Source organism: Poecile atricapillus, chromosome 6 (assembly GCF_030490865.1).
Source record: "Poecile atricapillus isolate bPoeAtr1 chromosome 6, bPoeAtr1.hap1, whole genome shotgun sequence".
NCBI classification, from domain to species: domain Eukaryota; kingdom Metazoa; phylum Chordata; class Aves; order Passeriformes; family Paridae; genus Poecile; species Poecile atricapillus.
The window spans coordinates 23,774,099-23,799,672 of record NC_081254.1 but is presented as its reverse complement, the minus strand read 5'-3'; the positions used below and the strand labels follow the sequence as shown (position 1 = coordinate 23,799,672).

The 25,574-nt window shown below is 36.9% G+C and overlaps 1 protein-coding gene across 1 annotated transcript in view; it reads left to right on the top strand.

Annotated features, from left to right (window-relative positions):
• LOC131580129 (adhesion G protein-coupled receptor A3-like) overlaps nt 1–25,574 on the top strand; it is a 261,475-nt gene that overhangs the window by 201,748 nt on the left and 34,153 nt on the right. Inside the window, exons 13-16 of the mRNA XM_058840923.1 lie at nt 9,039–9,246; nt 10,170–10,378; nt 18,579–18,706; nt 19,637–19,760. Of these exons, the coding sequence (XP_058696906.1) occupies nt 9,039–9,246; nt 10,170–10,378; nt 18,579–18,706; nt 19,637–19,760 (669 nt within the window). The remainder of the gene's footprint in view (nt 1–9,038; nt 9,247–10,169; nt 10,379–18,578; nt 18,707–19,636; nt 19,761–25,574) is intronic.

The following is a 25,574-nucleotide window of genomic DNA, read 5'->3' as shown; positions in this document are numbered from 1 at the left end:
TACCTAATGGTTGCATCACTCTCTACTCATAAATGTATCTACAAATTGTATCAGTCTTTAGAAAAATTGTAATATCTGTAATGGTATGTACTGCACTCTACTAAAATGCGTATGAATTTTGTTTAGAACCAAGTAAATTTTTTCATGCATGGAAGCCACAAAGTAGCCCATCTCCTTTTAATCAAATTGTGCTTCTCCAGCTTTAGAAATAATTTTGGTAACACTTTGTGTCTGACTGTTGAGAAATATTCTCTTTGTTCTCATTCATAATATTTTATTATAAATTATTATTATTAAGCTATGCAGAAATACTCTTATGAAACCTACATTAACACAATTCACCTAGTTAAAAAAATAAATTAAAAGTTATCATAGCAAAAAGCTTATCTACGCCAGTTAAGTTAGAATTCACATAATTCATTTTTCTAAACTGGTAATAGTTATGTCTAATTGAATTTGGTGGTCAATGAGCTGTAGAAGATATTTTGGTTAGTTAGGTATTCTGTATAATTATGATGTACCTCCTAAGATCCATGGAGATAGCTTTGCAATTACGTGGCTGAAATTTCCACACAGAGAGATCAGGAAATTTTTTATTGTCCTTATATTTTAAAATTCTAGCAGTTTAGAAGTCCATCCTATCCTCTGAGTGCATCTGCAGCAACTAAAAATCAATGTAATAAACTTGAATATTTTAATGATCTTTCCTGAAAAAAACCCCATACATTTAATGCCTGAAGATTAATTGAACTTCTAAATAAAAAGGAAAAATACTCCTTCATCATAGGCTGCTTAGAGGAAAATGCAGCATTTCTGGGAGCTAATACACCCCTGAAAGGCCCAGTGAACCAAACTCCTGACAGGATGAGTTTTCCTGTAGAGTGCACTGCCAGAAGCCATCCTTTTTAAAAATGAAGCTGCAGTGAGTCTCTGTAGATCCACAGCTCATAGTGTGAATGTTGAAGTGCGTCTAAAATCCTGAAAGACTTCAGTGATCTTCCCCAAAACCCCAATAAATTTTAGTTGAAAACTCAGAGGCCACCCTTAAAGAATCTTAAATTCCCAGGAAGGTGAATTTTATGCATTGTGTGGTACAACTTTTTGCAATATGGCAAGTCAGCTGTGGACCCTGAATTGAAGCAGTCATGTAGTGCTGCCTGAAAAAGATTGTTCCCTGCAGCTTTTACATGTGTCCAGCATGTTTTCAAAATATTTGTTCCTCAAGAAAATAATAATATAACTTTCACCCTTTTTTTTTTATGACACTTTCCCCCTACCAAGTCTGTATCGTTTTTTTAACTCTTTCTTCTCAGTGAGATTTTTGTGAGCTCTATTAGCTGTATATTGGGAATGTAAGTAGAAAGTTCTAAAATTCCTTTAATCAAGAAATTCATGAGTTCTCTGAAAGAATTTTAAACACTTTGGGTAAAGCAGAAAAAGAAATCAAACCTTTCTCACTTCATTTTGTAATTCTGTCATAGAGCTTTCAAATGTTCTCTCAAGAGTAGATAATTTTTTGTGTCCATATTGCCTGAAAAGTATCCCACCCTCTCTGTTAGAAAGACTAGGAAATATTTGCATATTTTAAGTCTCCATTTTTGCTCTTGGCTAATGTCCTTTTTGTCCTTGTGCTCATGCTGGCCATGACTTTCATTTTGCCCGGCTAATGAAGCTAAGCTCCTTTATTCTTCACTTGTGAAAGAAATTATTTGTTCTAAGGGTGACCCTAATAACCATCCTCTACATCGCTTCTATTCTGGACTGACTTTTCCTCAGCCTAGTTGATCAAAATTGTGTATTATTTTTCTGATTAGGCCTTTAAAATCAGAATATTTACATGGAAATGAGTCATCCTGTAAGTTCTGGATTGTATTTGTCGTCTTTTTTTAATTGTTAAATCATAGTGGCTCTGAGTCATCCTGTGATCAACCAGTGCTTTCACATCCTTATCCTTATCTTTTGCTTTCCAAAGTGGCCTGTTTCACCAGCTTATAAGAGACAATCTCATTATAAATATGTAAAACATGATTTAGAACATTGTCTTAGATGACATTCCTCTTTGTTTGAAGGTCATCAAATAAAAATTGAAAGTCTTTAAGCTGATTTTCACATAAACTTTGGATATATTCACTCCAAACTGTCTTCTCCTTTCAAAGTAAATTGTATTATCAACTGTAGCTTGTTCCTTGTTCACCTGAAACTAATTGCTACTAGTTCTTAATGTCTCAAAAGAAATCAAGTGAATTGTATTTCCCTGTCTGGAAAAATAGTTATCAAGGAGAATTATCATTTGGGTCTAGCATTATTTACCTTTGGTAAACCTACTCTGTCTCTCTTCTCATGTTCTTTTTCTTCAATATCTTTTTTTGGTTTTTTTTTTTTTTTTTTGGTCACTGTTCCTTCACAATAGCTCATTAACAGGTCAGTTGTTGCTTGTAGATTTGCACCTATTTTCATTTTCTTAGAAAGTCTGCAAGATATTCAAATATGAAATATAAAATCCTAATGTGGAGACTTTTGGTTTTTATTTTTATTGGAAAAGGGCTACTGACAATCAGATTTCCTGATTATTTTACATTATCAGCTTTTCTAAAATATCAGTACTGTTTGCTAAATCTGTTTCTATAGCATGACTCCAGAAAGCTTTTTATTATTAATTAGGGAGAATTTCAAAAATTAAGATTTTTTTTGTGTGTGTGTCTTTTAATGCAATTTGCATATATTTCTTATTGATGGCACATTTTCACTGTGCATCAAACCACCTTTTATGCCTGGCTTGAACAAAGATGTCTCGGACTCTCTAGTTAGTTCTCCAGATATTGAAATGGATGTGCACTGCAGAATCACTACATAATGACTTTATCACATAATAATCCCAACATGCTTCGAAATTTCATCTCAGTAGCCAGGTGATTTTATGTTGCATTTTTGGAAGTACTGCTTCATTTCATCCTGGGAATCTATATAAACTTTTCTTTTCACCTGCTAGTCATCCCTGAGCCTTTCCAGACTTGTGTTGAAACAGCACCCTGGAAAGCGCAGTTAAACTGTGACAAATTAGTAGCAAGATGATGTAGGTTGGTTAGCATGGCTGGGGATCTCCTACTTCCCTTTCTTGGTATCATCCCAGTAAAAAATAAAGACACAGTCCTGTTTCTTTTAGCACCTGGCAGGTTGCTTGCCTTATATAAGCATTTTCAAACTGGCATTATTTCAATTATTTTTACAAATCCTGTAATTGGCATTTTCCCATCTGGTCTAAATTTTGGGGACTTTTTGTTGATACTTTTCATACCACAAAAAGAGATCAGAACTCATGCACAGACTACCTAAAGCCTCAAAGCACTGGGCCAAATGCCTGTCCTTATCTCATATATTTTGTGCTGAGATAATTCCAAAGGAGTGTTGTTTAAATATCTACCAGGACAGACAGCTGAAAAAACCAATTGTACCTCTTTTTGTTTGTTAGCAACTAAACCTTTAACATAAACCACAAACTGAAATCTTCCATCGCCTCTAACAATCTGATGTCTTATTTGAGGGACTGAATAAAATCTGTTATATACGTATAAATAATTTATTTGCTTGATTTTATTATGATGACTACACTGTTAACTCAGTACATATTTAATAATACAGCTATTACCTATAAAGCTTAGTTTCTACTTTTTTTTACTGGAACTTTATATAGCTTGTGCCAATTTTGGCAGCACCCTTGTATCTTTAATAATTTAATATATGGTGTCTTGCATCTGAATCTCTACACCTCCTTGTCAGATTCTTTGAAATCTGGAAACAGTGAAGCTGCTTTCCCAGTTCTCCTCCGGTTTTGGGTGACTTAGTTTACTCTTTTTTTTTTTTTTTTTTTTTTTCCCTCCAGACTTCTTCTGACCTGTTGTTAAGGTGCTGGTTTTTAAGTTAAGGAAATTGCTGACTGGAAAAATATACCTTATGACTGTTCTGTGGACTAAGAATTGGATGGTTTCCCATGAAATATATTTTATCTTAAATAGAAATACTGTGCCTGAACTCAAAAATCAATTTAGTAGCAAGGCATACACAAGGAAGAGTTACTGAAAATAACTTGATTTTTGTCATTCCACAGAAACCAAGTAGGTTTCTTGATAATGATTTTTTGGTAATGAGTGTGGTCTCTCAGTATTATGCTAAATTTTAGATAAGTAGAACACTTTAACAGGAAAGCAAAGCTTCAAAAGTGAATGGGAGCAGGTTTCTTAAAGGAATTATGAAAGTAGAAGGGCCAACATATCACAAAGTCACCTAAGGCAAGAGACTGTCTTTCCTAAACACTTAAAACCTCCTTGTAAATGCTAGCATTGATTATAAGGAATGGACTGCTACCAGAATAAAACTGCCTAGGGAAAAACTTCACTTTAAATCTTTCATTTTTCCCTTAAAACATTTTTAATAAGGGTAACACATGCATGAGTTTCAAGAATGCCAAGCATCCGTAGCTCTCCATATCCTGAGGACCATTTCCGCTTTAGAATAAGATTTTTCAATCAAATTTAAAACTTTTAAAATACAGCTGGATTCATTGATTCTGTTTTGGTGCCCCAGATATTTTGAAAAATTACACATGCACACACACATACACACACACACAAAAAAATTAGGTCAAAAATGGAAACAAAACTCAGAACTTCAAAAGTACTTATAAAACTGTACGATCCTAATTATGATTCAAAGTGTTTAAAACAACTTTTCATTCTGGTTTTTGGAAAGTTGACCAGGTTCCAAGAAGTCCTAGGAGCCAGGAGTTCTAGGAGGCCTCCCAGAAAATCCTAAAAGCTGTTTTAGAGCTGATAAGCCCTCTTTCTCTGGCTGCAGGTCACACAGCAGATTTTCAGATATCTGGGCAGATGACATGGAAGACACTTTAGAGGGTTTGAAATTTGTATTATTTCTATCATATTTATGTGCAAGTGGGTGGATGTCTGTGAATAGCTTTAATTTTAAAATACAGGCATTTTCCAGAAGAAAAATGTTTCTTGTAAAAATCTGCACTGTGTTCAGGATTCCCTTTTTCTAATCAATGCCAGTACAATCCAGTTAATAGGACTAAAAGTGAAATGGAGTCATGATGGGATTATTGACATTCTGTTTTGCAAACACTCACAGAATGTCTAAATCCTGACTGGTGAATTGCTGACACAAACTGTAAGCTTCTCCAGGAAAATGTGAGATGCCAGTGCTGGCCTGGCCTTGTGAAGCTGCGGCTCCTGTGGTGGGTCTGTATTGCTCTTTCTCTCTTCTCAGAGGTGCAGGCAGCTTTTTGCCACTACCATGCTCAGAAATTGTACTTCCTATGTGATGTGATGATATGGTGCCCAAATAAAAAATTAAAAATGAGATGATTCATGTGCATTTTGAAACATTTGAAGCAAAGTAATTCCCTCAAAACTTGATGTTGCTGTTTCAGTAGGATGTGTTCCGTATTGTTTTTCATCTCTGAACTCTGGAGCATCTTACAGGGCAAAATAAATGCCATCATTTTTATCTCACTTGAGTGAGAGGGAAACTGAGGTAAGAGTGAGTAACTGACCTACACTTCACCTCAACAGATTAGCAGAATACAAGGCTGAACCTTCAGTCAGGTTCCCTCCATCCTCGACCACAATAATAGGAACTACCTCAGTGCTCAGATCATCCCTCTCATGTGAATAATGAGTAATACTATTGAAAATTCTCACACATCTTAGATAAAAATAATGTATTTATTCATGTTTTTAAACAGCATTGTGAATGTGTGGGCCTTCTCACTATGTGCATTTTTCATTAATATCCTACCACAAGATCTTGTTGGCAGGCATATTGCTGTAGCAGACAGTTGGATGTTTAATTTTGAGGAATCTCTAAGTAAATATTTGATGTGCAGCAAGTAGTTTGAATTTATGTGTACATCTGTCCAGTTAAGGAAAACCCTGTTCCCTGTTGCTCTTCACTCCACCAGACCGCCTGGTTACTTCCAAAAAATTGAAGTAACAGGTAGCATAAGTGAGCAGTATTCACAATAAAATTGTACTCCAGGAAGTGACTGTAGGCAATTATTTAGTGAAGTTTATGGAATAGTTTGTGTTATGGGTATTCATATTCACTTTGCACAGACAAGAGATAACAAGAGAAAAATGCTCTCCTGAAGTCTGATCAGAAAAACGTTTTCTGTAAATGTGTCTTTTTGTCAAGTAAACAATTTGATGTTGCTGCATGTTTGAGACTTGCTCAGTCAGCCCGAGCAGTGCAACCAGTCCACACTAATTCCATTTGTGGGCTGAGTGCAGCTTTTCTTCCCTGCATTTGACCTTGCCCCTGTGATGGGGAGCTGGAATCTTGGGGCACCACGGGCAGGTTCCTCCCTGCTTGCTGTGCTGAGGCTCTCCGTGGGAAGAGATGGTGCTGGTGAGGAACAGAGGGCTGGGTACAGCCCAGGACTGCCCCAGCCTTGTCCTGTCCCAGCCCTGTCCTGTCCCAGCCCTGTCCTGCCCCTGTCCCAGCCCTGTCCTGTCCCAGCCCTGTCGTGCCCCTGTCCCAGCCCTGTCCTGTCCCAGCCCTGTCCTGTCCCAACCCTGTCCTGCCCCTGTCCCAGCCCTGTCCTGTCCCCTGTCCCAGCTTGTCCTGTCCCAGCCCTGTCCTGCCCCATCCCTGTCCTGTCCCAGCCCTGTCCTGCCCCATCCCTGTCCTGTCCCAGCCCTGTCCTGCCCCATCCCTGTCCTGTCCCAGCTCTGTCCTGTCCCAGCCCTGTCCTGCCCCATCCCTGTCCTGTCCCAGCTCTGTCCTGTCCCAGCCCTGTCCTGCCCCATCCCTGTCCTGTCCCAGCCCTGCCCTGCCCCTGTCCCAGCTCTGTCCTGTCCCTGTCCTGTCCCAGCCCTGTCCTGTCCCATCCCTGTCCGGTCCCAGCCCTGTCCTGCCCCTGTCCCAGCTCTGTCCTGCCCCTGTCCTGTCCCAGTCCCAGCTCCCTGTGCTGCAGGTGGGAGCAGCTTCTCCTCCTCCCCAGTCCCACTGGCAAGCTCTGTCTACACCATTACTTTTTCCTATTAGTACCAGTAAGTCCCAATGGAGAAGCAATTAGGGAACCACAATAAATTAGATGATTTCCCCTCTTAGCAAAAGTGCTATAAACCTGTTGTTTTCTCTGGTTTGTGCAGGGCTGCTTTTGTCAAGTCATAGCACATTGTTGCTTAACCCAGTGCCTTTAGCTGTTGGTTTCATTATCATAAGCTTATTCATATGCTTCTAGCTTTCTCTTTTTGTGTATAATGAGTAATTAGTGTAATTTAATATGTCATCATTGTTGCTTTTTCCAGCACAGAATAATAATAAAAATCCTGTATAAATGTAAAGTTAATCACACTGTAACTTCTCTTACACTTCTCTATGTCTCCACATAAATCCTCAATAGTGGTCTGAGGCTTGATAAATTACACTTTTTAAGAACCCTGTGCATACTTTTTCATAGTAATTTTAAGGCCAAAATGGTATCATCAGAGGTTCAGCATATGCAGATATTTGGGATATCATAGAGTAAAATATGTCTTTTTCAGAAGCATGAGATAAAGCCAATTATAACAGCTTTACTGAATTAGACAGTGGAAACAATCTCAGGATGAGTTCTTGATGTTTAGCTCAGTTAATACCAATTAAAGCCTTCATAATAATTTAAAATTCTAATGTAGAAATGTTCTGTTGCTATTTGTTCTTTTTTTCTTGAGTACTTTTAATGAGCAGCATCGCCTAGATTGAATACTTACTTTAAAAAGGATGTTTCTGCATTTTTACTGTTAAAATCTGAAAACCTTCCTCAAATATACATGGTATAAAGAAAATGGTGTACACAAGTCTTTGTATTTTTATTTAAGCATCCAAATAACATCACAGACTACTCATGCCTTTCTTCCATATTTACTGTGTGGTCACTAGATGCTTCTCATTTTAGTTCGCTGATCTCTGTTACCCCTTTTATCTCTCACATGTGTATTTCTCCCAGCACATGGATGTATATTGATGTCATGTTTGATTAAATGGTTGTGAAGATCATTGTTTTACTTCTGAAATAGGTAGAGCACATGTGCTATGAGCAAACTGTGGTAATCTATGTAAATTATGTGCACAGAGCCATACTCTGCCCTTGGGGGAAATGCAAATTAGAACATTTTGTAGTTTGTTTGTTTTTAAATACATACACTTTTCACATCAAGGCTCAGGACAGACTCCCTGTTTATTTTCCCATTGCTCATCATTTGTTATTCCTTGTAAATATCTCAGTCTTTAATGATTAGTTTGCTACTTTGGCAGGAAAAAAAATGCTTGATGAGTGAAGTCCTCAGAATACAATGTTTGGTGTATTTTATAGCTCTGCTGTAGGGGATTTATCTGCTTGTAAAAGGGTATATAACACACGACTCAAAGCCATTATAGTGATCTGACAGTCTTCATTCATTTTCTCCCAGTGTTGTCTTGTTTTCTTCTTTCACATTAGTGTTTGTAATATTTTTTAATCCTGCATGACTAAAACATAGTTAACTGATTTTCCTTATATGAAGCAAGAAAAACATATTCCTAAACTGTGTTGTTTACTGCACTTGCAGTTCTCTGCAGATGTAATTTATTTTAATAAAAAATTATTTTTTATACTCTTTAAGTACCCTTTCGGAGAAATGTTTTAATGTAAGTTGTCTGATTCTATTTTAAGTGAAGGAGAAAACCTGGTAGAGGTTGTCTCTTTAAATCAGATCTGCAGTGTTGATGGACCCTCTAGCAGGCACGGTAAGAACCATTCTCACCTCTGCAGCAGGGAGCTTGACCATATAGACTCTCACATTCAATCAAAACGTTTTCCCTTTTAATATGCACTGTACCGATCCTATTCCCATGGTTACAGCCCGTGCTTCTTTGGTTGCTTCCAGTCTGTTGGAAAAGGAAGGCAGCATACATTTCTTGTACAGGAGTTTAAAACATCATGAAAGCAACCCTGTTGTGATTTGCATTTTAAATGTTTCTTTTTTTTTCTCATTGTACAGAACGCTGTAGCAGTAGCTTCAGTTCATTTGCCACAGTCTGTCTTCTCTCAGTCTTCAGCCTGGCAATCTGTTGATAACTCTACTTGCAAGCTACAGTTTATTGTCTTTCGGAATGGAAAACTCTTTCCCAGCACAGGAAACTCATCGAATCTCGCAGATGATGGGAAACGTAGGACGGTTGCCACACCAGCTGTTTTTGCTAAAATAGGTGAGAAGCTGTTATGCATTATTTTCTTTAATCTAAGAGCTACGGTATACTTGATTGTGTAGAGAATAGAGGGGCAGAGTATGCAGTGTGCTGAGAGGCTGGAAACAGTCTCTGTCTTTAGTACAATGTTTGCAATTGTTCCTATCTGCACGATTTTATTCACATCGTCCTGCAAATAAAGAAATGCCCTTGCACTACAATTAGAATGCAAATTCTGGGCTGCTGTTTGGTGACTGTGTTGTTACAGATGCTTGCTTCTTAAAGCTGTCAGAAGGAACCTTCTTTTACTCTTTTAATTGCAATGTTAATGTCCTAGACACAGGTAAAAATAAGGCTTTTGGAGTGGGAGTAGTGCCCTGTTGCATGTATCAATACTCAGCAGTATACTTTCTGATGCGATGGATGTAAAACAGGTGTTGTTAAACACTTTTGTCCAAATAACATACATTGTTTGTGCTAGTGAGTCATTATTTTGATTAATTACTCACCCGTGCAATTCTGCTAATTCTGTCTGATACTGAGTAGTGCTCTCATTTCTATTAACATTTTTAAATGTTTGAATGTGACTTTCAAAGTGCAGAATTGTCTCAGCTGTTAATCATGCCGTGAAACTGAGCTGTTTCTGCAATTACATGGGCAACAGTGTAATACTGGTCATAACTGAAGAATATGAAACAATAAAAAAGATCTCTTATGTGGGGAATGATTAGATCATTTTGTCACAATATGTGATTGAAATGTTCAGATTTATTTATACCTTTGCAAACTTCTCCGATGTGAGCACTACGTTTGATTTTGACCATTAAGATTTTACATCCACTGGCTTTTTTCCCCGTAGTTTAGAGTATCTGATCTCTTTACAGAGCATTCATCACTAAAGGGTTTTCACTCCGTCTCTCTGATTCAGTTTGTTCCTTTTGCAGATGGGTGCAGTTTTGGAAACCTCACCAGCCCTCTAACTATAGGATTGAGGCACTTTGCACGGGGTATAGACCCCATTGCAGCCTTCTGGGATTTTGACCTTCTGGATGGACATGGAGGCTGGTGGGGAGAAGGGTGCCACATAATTAGTTCTGCAGGCAATATTACCACCATTCAGAGTACACACTTCAGTAACTTTGCAGTGCTAATGGTAAGTATATGACTTAGCAAATATACCTGTTTTTCTCTCTCTTTTGCCATACATTTATGTTCTTTATACGTGCATCTGTTTCATTCTGACTTGTCAGTAGCTGACCTTCTAGGTTTTTATAATGTTTAGTACAAAACAGTCTAAAAGAAAGTAAGTTACTTAACTGCTAGTAAGTGAATAAACCTGATGGTCAGTTTTAATATCCTGAGGCAGGCCTAATCAGAAATGACATTAACTTCAGTCTTATAAATGAAAGTTCCATCAAGGAATGATTAGTACATAATGGTTATAAATTATAGGACAGGGTTTAAAAATGTATACTCCTGTGTGCTTTTACATCAGCACATCTCAGAGGCTGGTCTGCTTTTGTTCCTGCCCTGCACTGTGTTGATCATACTAATTAGTTGCAGGCATACCGCAATGTTGAATCATTTAATAAATGGAGAGGAATAACATCTTCTGCTCTTTTAACTATGGACTGAGCTACCCTTGTTGATTCTGTAGGAGTTTTGGTTTGTACACCAATGCTGACAACCTACTTATGAAATTGCTGTTTGTGAAGAAAAATATTGCTGTGCAGTGCTAACACATCAGCTGCTTTGCTCTGTTCTCAGGCACACTTACACTTCCCATTGCAGTTATTTAACTAACCTGCTTAACAGAAAGTTATCTTCATGAAAGAAAAAATGTTACGCATACAATAATGGACTGTAATTATTCAGGGACTAAAGGAAAGCAAACTAGAAATTGTAAGGTTTCTAAGCTTTAGAGAATGTTTGCACCCTTAAAAATATTTCTTATAAACCAGTTGTAAAAAGATTTGGTATGTGTCCTATTAATACTAGATTGCTCTTGAATGCTGATGCATGATTGCGCTGTAGATGCTGCTTGTGTGCATTACAGAAATGTTTATAGTTGAGTAAATAATGTATTGTGTGTATGTGTAAGGGACAGCAAACACAGGCGACAGGAATTGCGAGGACGTGTGCAGAGAATACCAATCTGCTGCTGTCAGATGGAGCCCAGATGGCAGCCAATCATAGCACAAAGCTGTGGTGCCCACGAGTTAAATGCAGATATTATCGTCCACTTTGTAAGAACTGATTTGCCTGAGACTTAGTTGAACATTTTTTCACCCATTATAGAATTGTTCTGAATTTAAGAGCTCTTCCTCAGATTTGATGACATCAAATATACCTCATTTTCTACAGCTCCTGTGAGTTCCCTTTTCCCCCAGCCTCTTGTTTCCCAGAATGTGAATCATAATTTTGCTTTGAGGATGTTTTTCTAAATTAATTAAAGAAAGCACCTGTTGACTTTGCAGGTGCCACACCCAAAATGGCTTCCTCCTTCTTCAACTGCTTGAGTTCAGCCTGTCGTTCTTAAACTTTGAGTAGTCACTAAATGTTAATTAACTGTTTTCAAGCAAACAGTTCCACAGTTTCTTTTTGTTTGGAAACTTGAATACTAACACAAGGGCTGCAGTTAATTTTTGGTTTGTAAAGCCCATTCATCGCTGATAAGATGTAGGAGATGGATTTTTCTACAACTGTAAAGGCAACTGAGGCACTTTTTACTGGAGGTTTTGTATCTGGTATGTGATTTTGCTTTAGGCCTTGTGTTTGGTTATGAGGATTTGACTTTGCTTTATTTCATGTGTGCATCTTCCAGTTTTATCTGTGCAAGACAAGAAAGTAGAATCTTAGACTCACCCTTGCTTTGCAATTTCTGTGTTAGCAAACAATGGGATATGTTTCTTATAGTTTTAACTTTTAAGGAAAAAGATGACAAGTAATTTTAAAACATACATATATAAATATGTACACACACAAATCAGTTTTCCAACCACTGTCTTTCTAAATAGATAACGGAAAATTTTTGTAGCTTCATTATATCCAACCATTTTCATTCAAGTATTATTTCTTAATCACTGTTTTGTGGTGTAAAGTCAAAGATTATTTTATTTCATAGAAACTTTTTGTGGGCAGTTCAGTTTGCATACCAGAAATGAAAAATACTTCATTGTTCTGCATCATTATTAATTTATAAAATGAAAAGTATAAAGTGCCTATGTGTATCTTATTAATTCATATCTAAATGCCTAATATATTTTAAAATACTAACAAACCATGAGCAAATTCGAAATACCTGGCATATGGTGTAGAGCTAATGAAATTATCTACCATATCATGATACATGTCATCAATGTGTAATTCTTTAATCTGTTAAACAACAAATATTCATAATAGATTATTATGGTTTGGGGTAACTGCAGAAAACTGAAGTAGTAACTGTAAACTAAAAAGCAGCACTGAAGCTTTACCTTACCATCAGAATTGTGTACATCCTGCTGTTGATTAAGTTGAAACAGAAGCTTCAGTCAATCTAGCTATCCATTACTTATTCTGATTTATCACCTTTTTAAATAGTGAGACAAGGTTTTGTAAGGTGCTTTCATAGAAGTTATTTATGCCTAAGTAACATAAAAGGGTTAAAATAAAGGTTTTCTAGAGTCCTTTTTTTAGAAAGGCAGCAATCAAGGATTTATCAACTACGATTGATAATTAATAAGCATGAGCATACTTCAAGTGAGAGGAGTCATGTAGAGCCATTTGATTTCTCTCTGTGACAGTTGTTCAAGTGATGTCAATGAGAAAGAAAGTACATTTTGGAGGTTGGGTTGGAAAGGAGCTACAAGCTCCTTCCTTCACGTGGCCTCACACTTTCACTTTGCTTGAGGTTGGAATAGGAATAGAGTAAGACATAATGGAGCATTATCTTTTTCTGATCAGGTTTTGAGTAGTATGCCCTAGAGGTGGGAGTAAAATACTGTGAACTTACTCCCATGTTCTATTCCTGCCTTTTACTTCATGTACTGTGTGTTTAGACTAGTCCTCTATTTTGTATTTTCTTCTGTTTTCTATAGGAGGAAGAGAGCTGGTAACACTCTAGTTTCTTTTGGAGGTGTCCAAAGCCCTCTAGGGTCCTGAACTCTGCAATATGATTTTCTATTTTAGAGTAAAATCATTAATTTATATACTTTGAAGATTTGGTATATCTAATGATAAGTATTTGCTTCTTAAATACTGTGTATTTATGCTCTTGTGTGAACAGAGTTGTAGAGCAATATTTTAATTTTTCAGGATGACGTGTGTGTATGTTATGACCAATGCAGAGACCTCTGTATCTGAGTAATAACTCTTCAGGAGATGACAAAAATATCCAATAGCAACAATGAATTTCAAAATTTGCTAAATATGTTTTGGCATACATTGTCCTCTATTCTTCCTTTCATTTTTCTTAGAACACAATAGAAATTCAATAGTGATGGATATTACTGTAATTGTATACAACATTTCCTTTCCCCACTTAGACTGCTTTGTCAATAGTAATTTCCTCAAATCTGCCAAAGAAACACAAATAAAATTCTTAAATCTAACTATGATACTTCCCAATTAACATGAAATGGATTAATAAATATTCTTAGCACTTCTAATTGTAATCCTAAAAGCAGGTTAAATCAACATAAAATCATAAGCAGCTCCTTTCCTGTTTTGTCACAATTTGTCGTATTATTCCAGTCAACATAGGTGTGGGTTTTGTTGGGTTTTTGGGTTTGGTTTATGTGCATAAGGAGTAATTATTTGCAAAAGTAGCATACATTCAGCGGATGCTTATGAGGTAATTAGGGCTGAGGAGATTCAGCTGACAAAACCAGAGCATATTTGGAACTGTTCTGGAAGCAAACCTAGGAAAACTGTGTGAATGAGAAACTGAGAAGAGGCAGGATCGTAGGAATGGATCACAGTAAGAGTTAGGGCATTTTTCTCTTGTTTTGCAAGCATTCCCCCAATCTTTGAAGTCTTTCCAATCTGGTATGAAAAAAGCTACTTTTTCAACATTTTCATTGTTATTGGAGACAATTGAAGAATTTCTTAAGCCTGTTCACAAAGTGCAGTTCTGAAAACAGAATTCTAAACTTCCACCTTTCAGGTCTTCTCCAAATTAAGCAGCCTGTCTAAGCCTTTTGAGAAATTAATTCATGAGTCGGGGAAGTATTACAGAGATGTCATTTCGAAGGTTGACATAATTACAGTGTTTGACATTTTCCCCATAGAGAACACAGGGTTTTCTCATAACAGGCTGTGGAAACATTGTTCTGTACTTTGAAAAATCAGACTGCCTATTAACAAGAGGTTCAAGAACAAAGTCTTTTTTCATGTTTAAACACCAAGTTTAAACACCCACAGGATAGACTTTAGCAGAGTTTATGCACCAAAGATTGTGAAAGTGATCCAGAAAGTTTACCTGCTGTATGTAAAATTCACATTTATTGTAGTGGGAACCGCAAAATTCTCTGGAATCAGATTCCTCTGCACGTGTGGAGATGTTTCCCAGTGTGAAGAGCCTGCAAGGAGGCACATCACTTCAGTCCTCAGCTGGCATGTACTGCTCACTGCTCATGTAATGCTCATTCTCATCAGAGAGTGCTCAGCCCATATGGACAGTATTGAGTTCAGCCTCAAAAAGGCTGGTTTTTTATGAACATTCCTGACTGTCATTCTTTTGCACAAAGCCTTGGGATTAGAGTACTCCTAAGAGCAAGAGCTGCTTTTTTTTTTTTCCTTCCATGTACATTTTGTTAAATTGCATTTAATAATATGTATTATTTGCTCTGTAAAAAGCATAAACTAGCTTGGTACTGGACTCAAAAATCTAGGCTTCTCTCCTCAGTGATTTTATCACAAATCAGATCTCTGGCTCAAGCTCGCTCTTTCTGTTTTTCCTTTCTGTTGGTTTAATGGACCTTGAGTTCATCTTGGTGCAACTTCAGCCAGCAGGTAAATGGATTCAGATTGTAAAGCTCAGTAAAATATGCCAACTCTTGGAAGGCAGATGGAAATTAAAGACCTAGAATCCAGGCTTTGGGACATTTTATTGTCTTGGCGGCTTCTGTAATTCAGCAATGTCATTCTTGTACTGTAGTGCCCAAAACTGGACACAGTAGTTGAGATTTGGGCTCACAAGTGGAGAATAGAAGGAAATAATCATTTCCCTCCCTCTGCTGTGTGCAGTCTTGGTAATCTGGCCCAATATGGGATTCAGCTCATGTGCCACAAGTGCTCACCGCTGTTGGTTTGTTTCACACCATCTTAAAAGGGTGAATGAATGACAGATTCTCATTAAACAACTAAAAGGCCTTGTAGTTGTAGATACTAGTTTGTAATGGTCAAAGTCTTGTAAGTATTCATTTTCCTGGGATAATTCCTGTGATTTTTCAATATCATTGTGATTAGAATTTCCTCTAGGAAATAAAATCAAACCTAACTTTTTAAAATGTAAAATTCAATTATGCAGCTTTCCATACAGCATTTTAAAAATGCTTCTTTTCTGCATGTTGTCTTCCCCAGAAGATTACTCAAGGGAAGTTAATGGATCAATAAGGCTTAATTATCATCAGAGAGCAGACATGATACATCTGTTATATACCTATAATGAAATCAGTTTTCAGTATACAAAACTTTTAAAAAGGATATTCTATTTCGAGATTAATGCATTTTCATACTCAAAATTTTACCATTTATTTACTGTAAAATATTAGATAAAAGATAAAACTCATATTTTAAAATGGAATTAGCTTTAAAATCCTGATTGTTCTTCATTCTTCTGCAGGCAAAATGGTTGTATGCCTGTAGGACACATGGCATTTGCTTTTATACTGATGACCAAACATAGGGAGAGGCTGAACTTTGCATTTACACTATTAAAAACTAGTTCTTTAGTACACAGTGATGGTACTCGAGTAAAATTGCTTTCAGTTTTTGCTACATAATTGTGTAGCTTCACTGTGCTTCCTTTTTCACAACTTTTCACGGTGATATCCAACTTACTTATTTCTTTAAATAACTGTACTGCTACTGCTGTGTAGTTACAATAACACATTTCTGAATGCAGAGAAATTGTGTACCTAAAATTATACCAAAGTGTACTATTAGTACATGAAAATATAATTACATCACTAAGAGCTAGAGGTAAATGTTTTACTATCTTCAGCAGAATATTTCTGTTTAAATTGTCCAGTTGTTTACATTACTACTCATAATATGAGCTAAAATTGTATTGAACATGCCTGGTAAATACCCATTCATCTACCTCGTGAGACTTATTTTATAAAAGAATTAATGGGGAGATGATGCCAATAAAAACATGGGAGAAAAAGATGATCAGGGTAAGAAAGGGTGTTTGAGTGGACATTCAGAGACAGTTCTGAACCAACAGACTTTTAAAGAATTATTTGAAAATTATGAAGTCATGATATCCTGAGTGTTTATTCATGCACACTGAAAGAAAACAAAAATGAAACAGCCTTAAGAGCCTAGGTCTGTCATGTTAAAAATCTAGCAGATCAAAAGACAGAGGTGTTTTCCTCTCTTTCCCATTTGTGATTGAGGGAAGGGCAGCAAGAGCTGACACCTCTGGATGAGACAGCACAGTCTGGGTTCCTCCATGTGAAGTGACTCCACCTCTCATTCTGGGCCTTGGGGAACTGGGCAGGGCAGAGAGAAAACTGGTGTGATGGACAGGAGTGACAGAGCAGGTGTAACTGAGGTTTAATGTGCAAGCTGAGGAAGTACCTGAAGAGAAATGGGATGTGGTAACATATCGTTGGCATTTTGTTCATAAATTATTTTTTCATTTGGATGGTCCTTTTCATATATGTTGTGAGCTGCTCTGTTTAGAACTGACATTCATATGCATCTGGAGAAACTGGTACAATCAATCTTAGAAACTTTAAAGCTAATAATGAAGGAAAATAAGAACTACTAATTATAACTACTTGGGCATCAGTTACTTGTGAGGATCATTTTAGAAGGTAAACTAAATTCTCACAATTTAATAATTGCATATACTCATGAACATTATCTACTTGTACGTGGACAAGTTCATATTCATAAATAATGGTGCTAGAAATCAGCTCTCTGCATGCAAATGCAATTAAACAGAGGTATTAGCATTACAGTCCCAGTTTCCTAAGGGGAGATTTCACCTCTGGAAAATAACGTACTGAATCTTTTTCTAAGGGAACCTAAAACTAACAAATAAGAAAAAAAAGTATTTTAAATGTTTGCCAATATTTTAAATGTTAGAGTTTGCTGGATTGTCATATTTGGTACTATTTCAGATTTTAGGTTTTTCTGCTGGGATGTATAATCATTTTTATGTGCAGAGTTAGTGCCACTGCACATAGGAACTGGCATGTAGATGACACTGTATTTGCACTCAGGTGATAGGTTTTGTGTATTATTTTAGTATCTGTGTGCAGAAATGTAGTGCCACAAGCAAATGTGGTGTAATGCATTAAGGGGAATGTGATGTTTGCTTTAATTCAGATAGTCTGAATTTAATTCAGATAGTCTGATGACATTCTGTTCTATGTAATGGGCTCCTTCTGCTTCCATCCATCACACCTCCAGATTTAGCTCTCCTAAATGTGTAATTTAGAATGGGAATTTGAAGGTTAATTTCACAAAGATATCAATAGTTTCTCATTATGTTTTTCATGAAGTTGTGTCACTAAGCACTAACATGTCCAATAGATGTTAGTTTAACATGGATCTTTACTCTGCTGTTAATATAGCTGTCCAAGTTACATTTGAATTACTAGAGGGAGCAGAGTATTTCCAACTAAGTGTGAAGGTCACTGGGTTACAGGAGTTGTATCAACTGGTAGTTATATTTGAGTCAGTTGATAATTTGGGTGTATTCCCATGGGTTTTTTTTCTTTGAGTGGTTCTTCTGCAGCCATATATATGCCATGTAGAGACCTTTATGGTGATTTGAAATTTTGCGCTTTATATCTTAGTATAAAATATGCTTATAAAGTTAATGTTATCAGGAGGACCAGGTATTGCTAATGCTGGGAAAATGTAATATTCTGTGTACTTTTTCAGACCTTTTTTTTTAATTAGGATATGTCTGCTTGTACAAAAAGGTTAATTTCTGTCTAGCAAACTGTATGCAGATTAGGAAGGAGCAGTCTGTTATTGCAAATTCATGAACTGTATCTACATTGAAAGTTCATATTTTCTTTTTTTTCCTGCCCTTGAAAGGGAACAGCTAGAAATGACAGGACATATTGGAATGAAGTCTCAGTTTCACACATGCCTAACAATGTTAAATCATTTTGCTCTTTCCACAGGATTTTAAGACAGTGCTGTCTTTCCCCCAGTACCCAGGGGAGTTTCTGCACCCTGTGGTTTATGCATGTACTGCAGTTATGTTGTTGTGCCTGTTTGCTTCCATTATCACCTACATTGTCCACCACAGGTAAGAATTCCATTTTAAACATGTATTAAATGGTCAGCACAACGCTGGGGCACTTGAATTTTTAAAACCTTTACTGTAAAGATAAATCAAAATTATTTGAATTACTGCTGGATAATAATGGCAGCAATGTGATTTACACCAGAGACATAAAAATAAAGCTTATGTCAACCTTTCTTAAGCTGTTCTCGAGCTTTCCTGACACATATGTTTAAATTTTCTGCACACTTTTCCTAAGATTTCTATCTCAACAGTTGAATATAAAACCATGAACAGTATCAAATTGATTTCTGGCAAATTCCAGTCCAGCAGCACTTTGGTCAGCCAAATATATTTGTTCACACTTGCCATATTGGCTTTTAAGACCAAGTTTGGTTGGAAGACTGGTAACTATCAATGGATAAAATAAACTTTCTTTGTCTTCTAAATTTTGGGTTCAGAAAACTTGTGTTTTCTTTGATATGAAAAATTCATAAAAATGCCATTTTAGCAACATACTTCTGGTTAAAGACCATTAGCAATTTAAAAGAGTAGGAATGTATTGTACTGTAGAAACTGCTAAATATTAATTATATGAAGTTAATGCAATGTCTTCAGATCTTCAGCTTCCATTTAATCCTTTAGAGATGTCTTGTTAAGTTCTGCATACATGAAGCTATGCAATAAGCCTTTTTCTTTTAGTACTCCACTAATTTGATTTGGTAGAGGAAACTTTAAATCAGTAGACTTTCATGATTTTTACCATTTATTTTACCTTTTTATCATTTATTTCAATGCTATATAGGTCAGACTCTGTCCTATGGGTAGATTGTTATATAGGTATTTGAGAATCTGAGAATTTTATTCCATCAAATTAAGTGTTTTTCCCAAATAGTAAGTTGCATAATAAAAATGTTGGGGTTTTAATTTTAAAATGTGTTTTTTTTTCAACAGCACAATCCGAATAAGCAGAAAAGGATGGCACATGCTTCTCAACTTTTGTTTTCATACTGCTCTCACATTTGCTGTTTTCGCTGGTGGAATCAATCGCATTAAATATCCAATTATCTGTCAAGCTGTAAGTATCTGTCTTAGTAACTCTTACTTTCAGAATTGAAACTTGCAAATGATAATATTGGCTGTTTTCTTTCTTTTCTTATGTTGTTCCTGGATCCTCAGATTTTCAAAGTACACTATTATAAGCATGTCTTTCAAAGGCCAGCACTGGGAATGCTCAGTGCTTGGTTGTCACATGAGTTTCTCTAAGAGGGTGATCATGTATTAACCTCTCTGAGGCTCAGATTGCCTCATTCTTGTTGGTTTTTGTTTTTTTAAGAAAAGCCTTGAAAACCTTGGTATTTTTCTGCTGTACAGGATAGTTGTAAACTATGAATCCAGAATACTTCTGTCCTTCCTGTACTTTGGATTGAGTGTGTGGGACTAAAGTTACTGCGTCACTTTTGTAACACATAGAGTTTGCCTGAGGGTGGCCCTCTCTGCCCTGGATGAACCCTAAGCAGACACAGCAGACCAACATGTGATTTATGGAGCCTTGTTTGCACTGCTGGGCTGTTTCACATCTCTTGCCTCAGCATTTTTGGGGCAATAGTGTGGTGGCATGCACAGACAGGGCTGGATTCAGCTGCTCTGAATATAAAGGTTGAGTCTGTCCAGTGTGTAAAGAGAGTAATTTCAGTCATCTTCTGTAATGTCTGATGAGGGCTTGTTGCAATTTGTTTGCCTTGAATATTTCTTCCTGTTAGGTTTTGTAGAAGTGCACCAGGTCTCATGAATGTTGTTGGCATTTTCCTGTAGTAAAGCACTTTGTTTAGCCAATGTTCTCCTGGGGTTTTTGCCTGTCACTAATGCAGCTCTTCTGACTGGCTTGAATGGGTGTCAATAGCAGGAGTCAGGAGCCAACAGCAGAGTCATTGCAAGGCTTGCATAATTAGTGTAAGAGTTATCACTCTGATACTCAGTGAGGTGCTTTGGAAGCCTTTTGTGTATCCTTGTGCATGACCATCAGTAAACAGCACATGTGGGTCTGTAAGCACTCTGATGTTCTACATGTGAAGTCTACCTGAGTGTATTACATGATACTCATTTCATTAACACAGTTGTCCACTAGATGTTTTTTGAGAGAAATATCTCACAATATCTAGTGTATTGTGTCATAATTAATTTGTAAGTTCTAGCAAATTGAAATATCACTTACCATTGTCTTTGTCTGCAGTTTGCAAGTGATAGTAGCAGATTAGTTTGTAGGGCAGCCATGGCCATGCAATTACATGGTCACAAATGACCATCTGTTGTTTCAGTCCTTGTCTGATTATTTACTTTGCAGCTTGCATGGTAACAACGTGGCATTAACAGCTATAATGAAAAATTGATTGAGATAAATGTGTTATTAATAGCCTTTTGTAAGCAGTACATAAACTACAGGGGTATCTTAATAAAGTGCATTATCAGTGGCATCTGTCTCTTGCTATGGGATAGGGCCAGATCCTGAGCTGCTGAGAAATGTGCACACTTAGAGAAACTGAATTGAACCATCCCTGTGTCTGCTAGCCAGTTTAGTAAAGCTATTTATTTACCTGGTAATATGCTACAGCAACAGACAATATCATCAGTAGTTACAATATAGGAAAGATACAAGTGACACAAGACAAAGACTGTCTTTTATTTTCTGGTAGAAATTGTCTGATATAATTAGACAGGACTAATGGATGAAATTGTCCAAACAATCTAAGACAAGGCTCCAATAACTGGTAATAGAGGCTGAAAAACTGTTTGCTTTGAGAACATTGTACCCAGCCACAGATCCTTTCTTGTTTTCTGACAGCAAAGGTTTTCAAAATTCTGAGTCCCAGTGCCTGTGTCCTGTGATAACCCTGAAACAATTCTCTGTGATTTAATATCCAACATGCTAAAGCCCCAATATTAGGGCTTAAAGTACATTTGTGGAAATGTTACTGCTTCAAGCAGAACTAAAATATTACTTATACCACAGGTGTAACACCATCAGTTGCCATTCCACAGGTATCCTTCATTCTGCTAAAATTCAAAGCACAGCTTCAACCTGCAGCAATGCAATTTTCACTTTTTATTTCCCAAGTGCATAGGGAAAGATTCCAAGTGCAAGTATTTTTTGTCCTAATCACTGAAAAGTTGTATAAAATCCAGTCAACCACCACCTTTCCTATTGTAATTATCCCTAAAACTTCCACAAAAAATTGACTGCAGCATACTTATCGATGTGAAATAACTTTTATCCTTCAAATTTAACTGAAAAGGGTGCTTCTAAGTTAGCTTCATTTGGATCACCTTCTGTCTCTAAATGAGTAGTTACAGGTTAGTTTTAACATCAGGAATTAATGCTATGGAAATGGGCCCATTTTCTGTGATAGCTGGAAGAACCTTCAAATCCCCTTCAAGGCGAAACAGTGGCACAAAAAAAAGTCTATTCAGAAGTGGTTAAACATTTATTTTTATGTGGAATCTAAAAATCTAAAATTCCCTCTTAAACCTGCATATCTGTTTCAGAGAGGATTTTGTATAGACCTTTCACTTGCATATGTGCTCTGCAGTCTTTATGATTTACAAAGAAACCTGATGTTAGAGTGCTGGTCTAGAAGAGTTGATTGCATCTTTGCACATTTCCCGAGTGAATGAATCTACAGACTCTTTAGATTACCCTTGAATCTCATTCTGGGTGTCACTGAATGTTGGCTGTTGTAGAATCCAGACTCTTGAGTTTACTGGCAAAATCTTTCATGCATGTCAGAGGTTGTCTTAGGAGCAGCAGGGATAATCAGAGGCAATACACTACCAGAGAGGCGCTTGAGCCAGCCAGGGAGCCCCTCCATCTCCTGGTTAGGGCCTCAGATTAGTTTGCTTCAAAAGGCAGAAGGAAGCTCTCTCCTTTCATGTAAAGAATGAGAGAGAAGGAGACACAACTGTGGCTGGATCACTCCCCATGTGTGAGAGGCATCAGTTCTGTACTCTCAAAGATTTCTGTTTCATGGCTCCTGCTTTAGAGGAAAGCACAATAGCCATGAGGTTATGGATGCTGGGGGATGAAATCATCAGTGAAACATGTTGAAGCATGAAGAATGGACTTCTGGGCACAAGATTCAGGAGGCAGAAAAGTTATGGAGAGAGACAGAATCTTATTCATTTATTTATTTATTTATTGTAATATCACACCAATCACATATCCAAGAACCTCTACCTGGTTTATAAAATAAAAGCTTTCATGTAAACTTTGGCAAGCTCAGATCTTCCTTCTCCCTAATGAATGTCATATGTGAAGCTGCTTGTGAATTTGTTTCTGTAAAGCAGTAAATTGTTAGCAAGAAAGGCAAAGCCCGTTCCATACCAGCCAGCAGCCTACGAGTTCAACTCAGAAGTTCAACTTCTTGCTCTAAATTTTCTACCTGTGAAGGGAGCATGGGGTTTTGCTAATGCTAAATGTTTAAAGATCATGAAATATTCACATCCAGTGGTGTTACAGACTGCAGAGAAATTCCTGAATCCCTTCATCTCACAGAAAAGAATAATTTTCATTGCAGGATTAATAGTTTAATCAGAATGTCCATGCAATATCTGTGTCCTCTTTAAATAGAACTGAATTAAGAGGTACAATCTTATCTGAAATATGATTACAACTAGAAAAAAAAGAAATTAAATTAGAAATTTTGGGAAAACAAAGAAAATCGTGTGCAACTTAAAGCTGATCAAGAGACTTCTTTGTGCCAAAATGCTTTGCATAAATGTGTACTCTGGTCATTACCATGGTAACTGCATCATGTGGAACTTAACTTATCTCTAGGGTACTGAGTTTTATTGAAGGAGCACAAACAGACAGCATCTTCTTATTGAAGAAAAGTATAATCTTCTATTCAAAAGGCTAGTGCTTATTCCCAAAGATAAGAGTTCTTAGAACACAGGACATGTAAAGAATGAATACAAGAAAACAAGAAAATTTTAACCATATAACTGTTGATATTAAAGAGCTTTAGGTACAATGCTGTTTCCAACACATATATCCTGGCATTTTTTCCTGTATCATTTGGCCTGCTAGTGGAAAACCTTTTTAAAAATAGAGGTCATCACTTCAATATTTCCAATCATAATCCTTTATTCTGTGTGGAGAACTCCATCCAATATTATGTGAAATAAATAACAAAAAAGTTCTGCTAATAGTGAAAATCATTTTAAGATATCACTTTGATATTTAGTTTGTATATAGTTTTTGGCCTCTGAAGTTTTACAGAGGTAGGCACTCAGTAATGAGATACACACAGGTAAATTTGTACCTTGGACATTTCATGCATAACCACAAGTTTACTAAGAGAGTCAAGAAAGAGTTTACTGAATAAAGACACCTTGGTCTTTCTGTTGAGCCTCATCCTTCCCTCCCATGTCATGAGCTGCTCTCTGGTGTGTTTCTACCATAGGGCCCAGGTGTCTTCCTAGCTTGAGAGAGTTAGAAAGAGCTGGTCCCACTGGAGGGGACAAAAGAACTTGCAGCCACAGTCCATAACACAGCAGTGAGGAAGATGCATCTCTGTGGCACACCTGATGTTGGTGGGGAGACAAGGGGAAAGAAGAGGCAGAGAGCAAAGCCCAGCACTTTGAAACACTGAATTTTCAGTGTGAAGTGCGACAAGCATTTCTTTACTAATTATTAGTAGATGGATAATAGGAAAAATTCCAGAATTTAGTGTAACAGCTCAGTGCACCCTTCCAAATTCCACGCTTCTGCTGTGTCATGTCAAATCTGTTGGTCATAAGGAGGTCCTGTACCTTCAGGATAAATCCTTGTTTCCTTCAAGCAAGAAATGCAAATTGTTGGGGGTTTGGTTTTTTGTTTGGTTTGGTTTGGGTTTCTTTTTTTGAGAGGGAGAGATGTGGATCATTAAAGAGTTAGTACAGAGGATGATAACATTTTTGTCTCCTCTGTATTTATTTGATTTCTCCATATATCAGAAGTAACTCAGTTGCTGAAACATGAGCACACTGTGAGAAACAGCAGTGTGATGCAGGTGTGGCAGGATGTTTTCAGTCAGTTCAGTTGCCTCCTTAAAGTTCAATAAAATTGTTTTGTTATACTGTTTTTAGGTGTTACATTCATTTAAGTGGCTTATGATTTCTGTCTGTATGGTTATATACATTTTCAAAATTTCACATGTAGGTGCCTTTTAACATGGAATTAATTTCAGCTGTTCCTATTATTGCACATACTGCTGTGCAAAACAAAATATATAACAGTAGGGCTATGCTGAAATGAGAAAGAGGTTAGGAGCTAAATATTTAGATTTTTTTTCCAGTTCTTTCTCATTATTTCTGCCTAATTTTCTTCCCCCTTTCTCATTGTCCTGCCTCTCCTCCCTACTCATGGTGCTGTTCAGGGCAACCCTAGAGAAACTCTGCAAGCTGCCTGTGAACCAAGCCCAGACAGCACCAGACCCTGAACTGGCAGCGTCTGCCAGCTCATAATACACAGCTGTCTCTTTCTCTTATTTCTGCTTCTTTTACCCCAAGCAACAGCAGTGATGAAGGCTTTATCCTCCCTTGTCTAATGTGACAGACAAGACCCAGGGAAAATTGCAAAGGGCTTTCTGTTGATGATATTTACAGCTATCTTCAAGTTTTGAGCTATAATACTAAATATAAACAAAACACGTGGAATTTTTTTTTTTCTTTACTCATCAATTATTTTGTTTTAAGTGGAGCAAAAGTGAACACTGGCTCAAATAAATCATAATAATAGATTTGTATTAGCTTTATTCAGCAATTCTCTGTATTCCTTAAACATTTATGTTCTTTCCAATTATAGCAATATTTTACTTGTCACTGCAAAATGTCAGGTTATTGCTTCAAAGGTAAC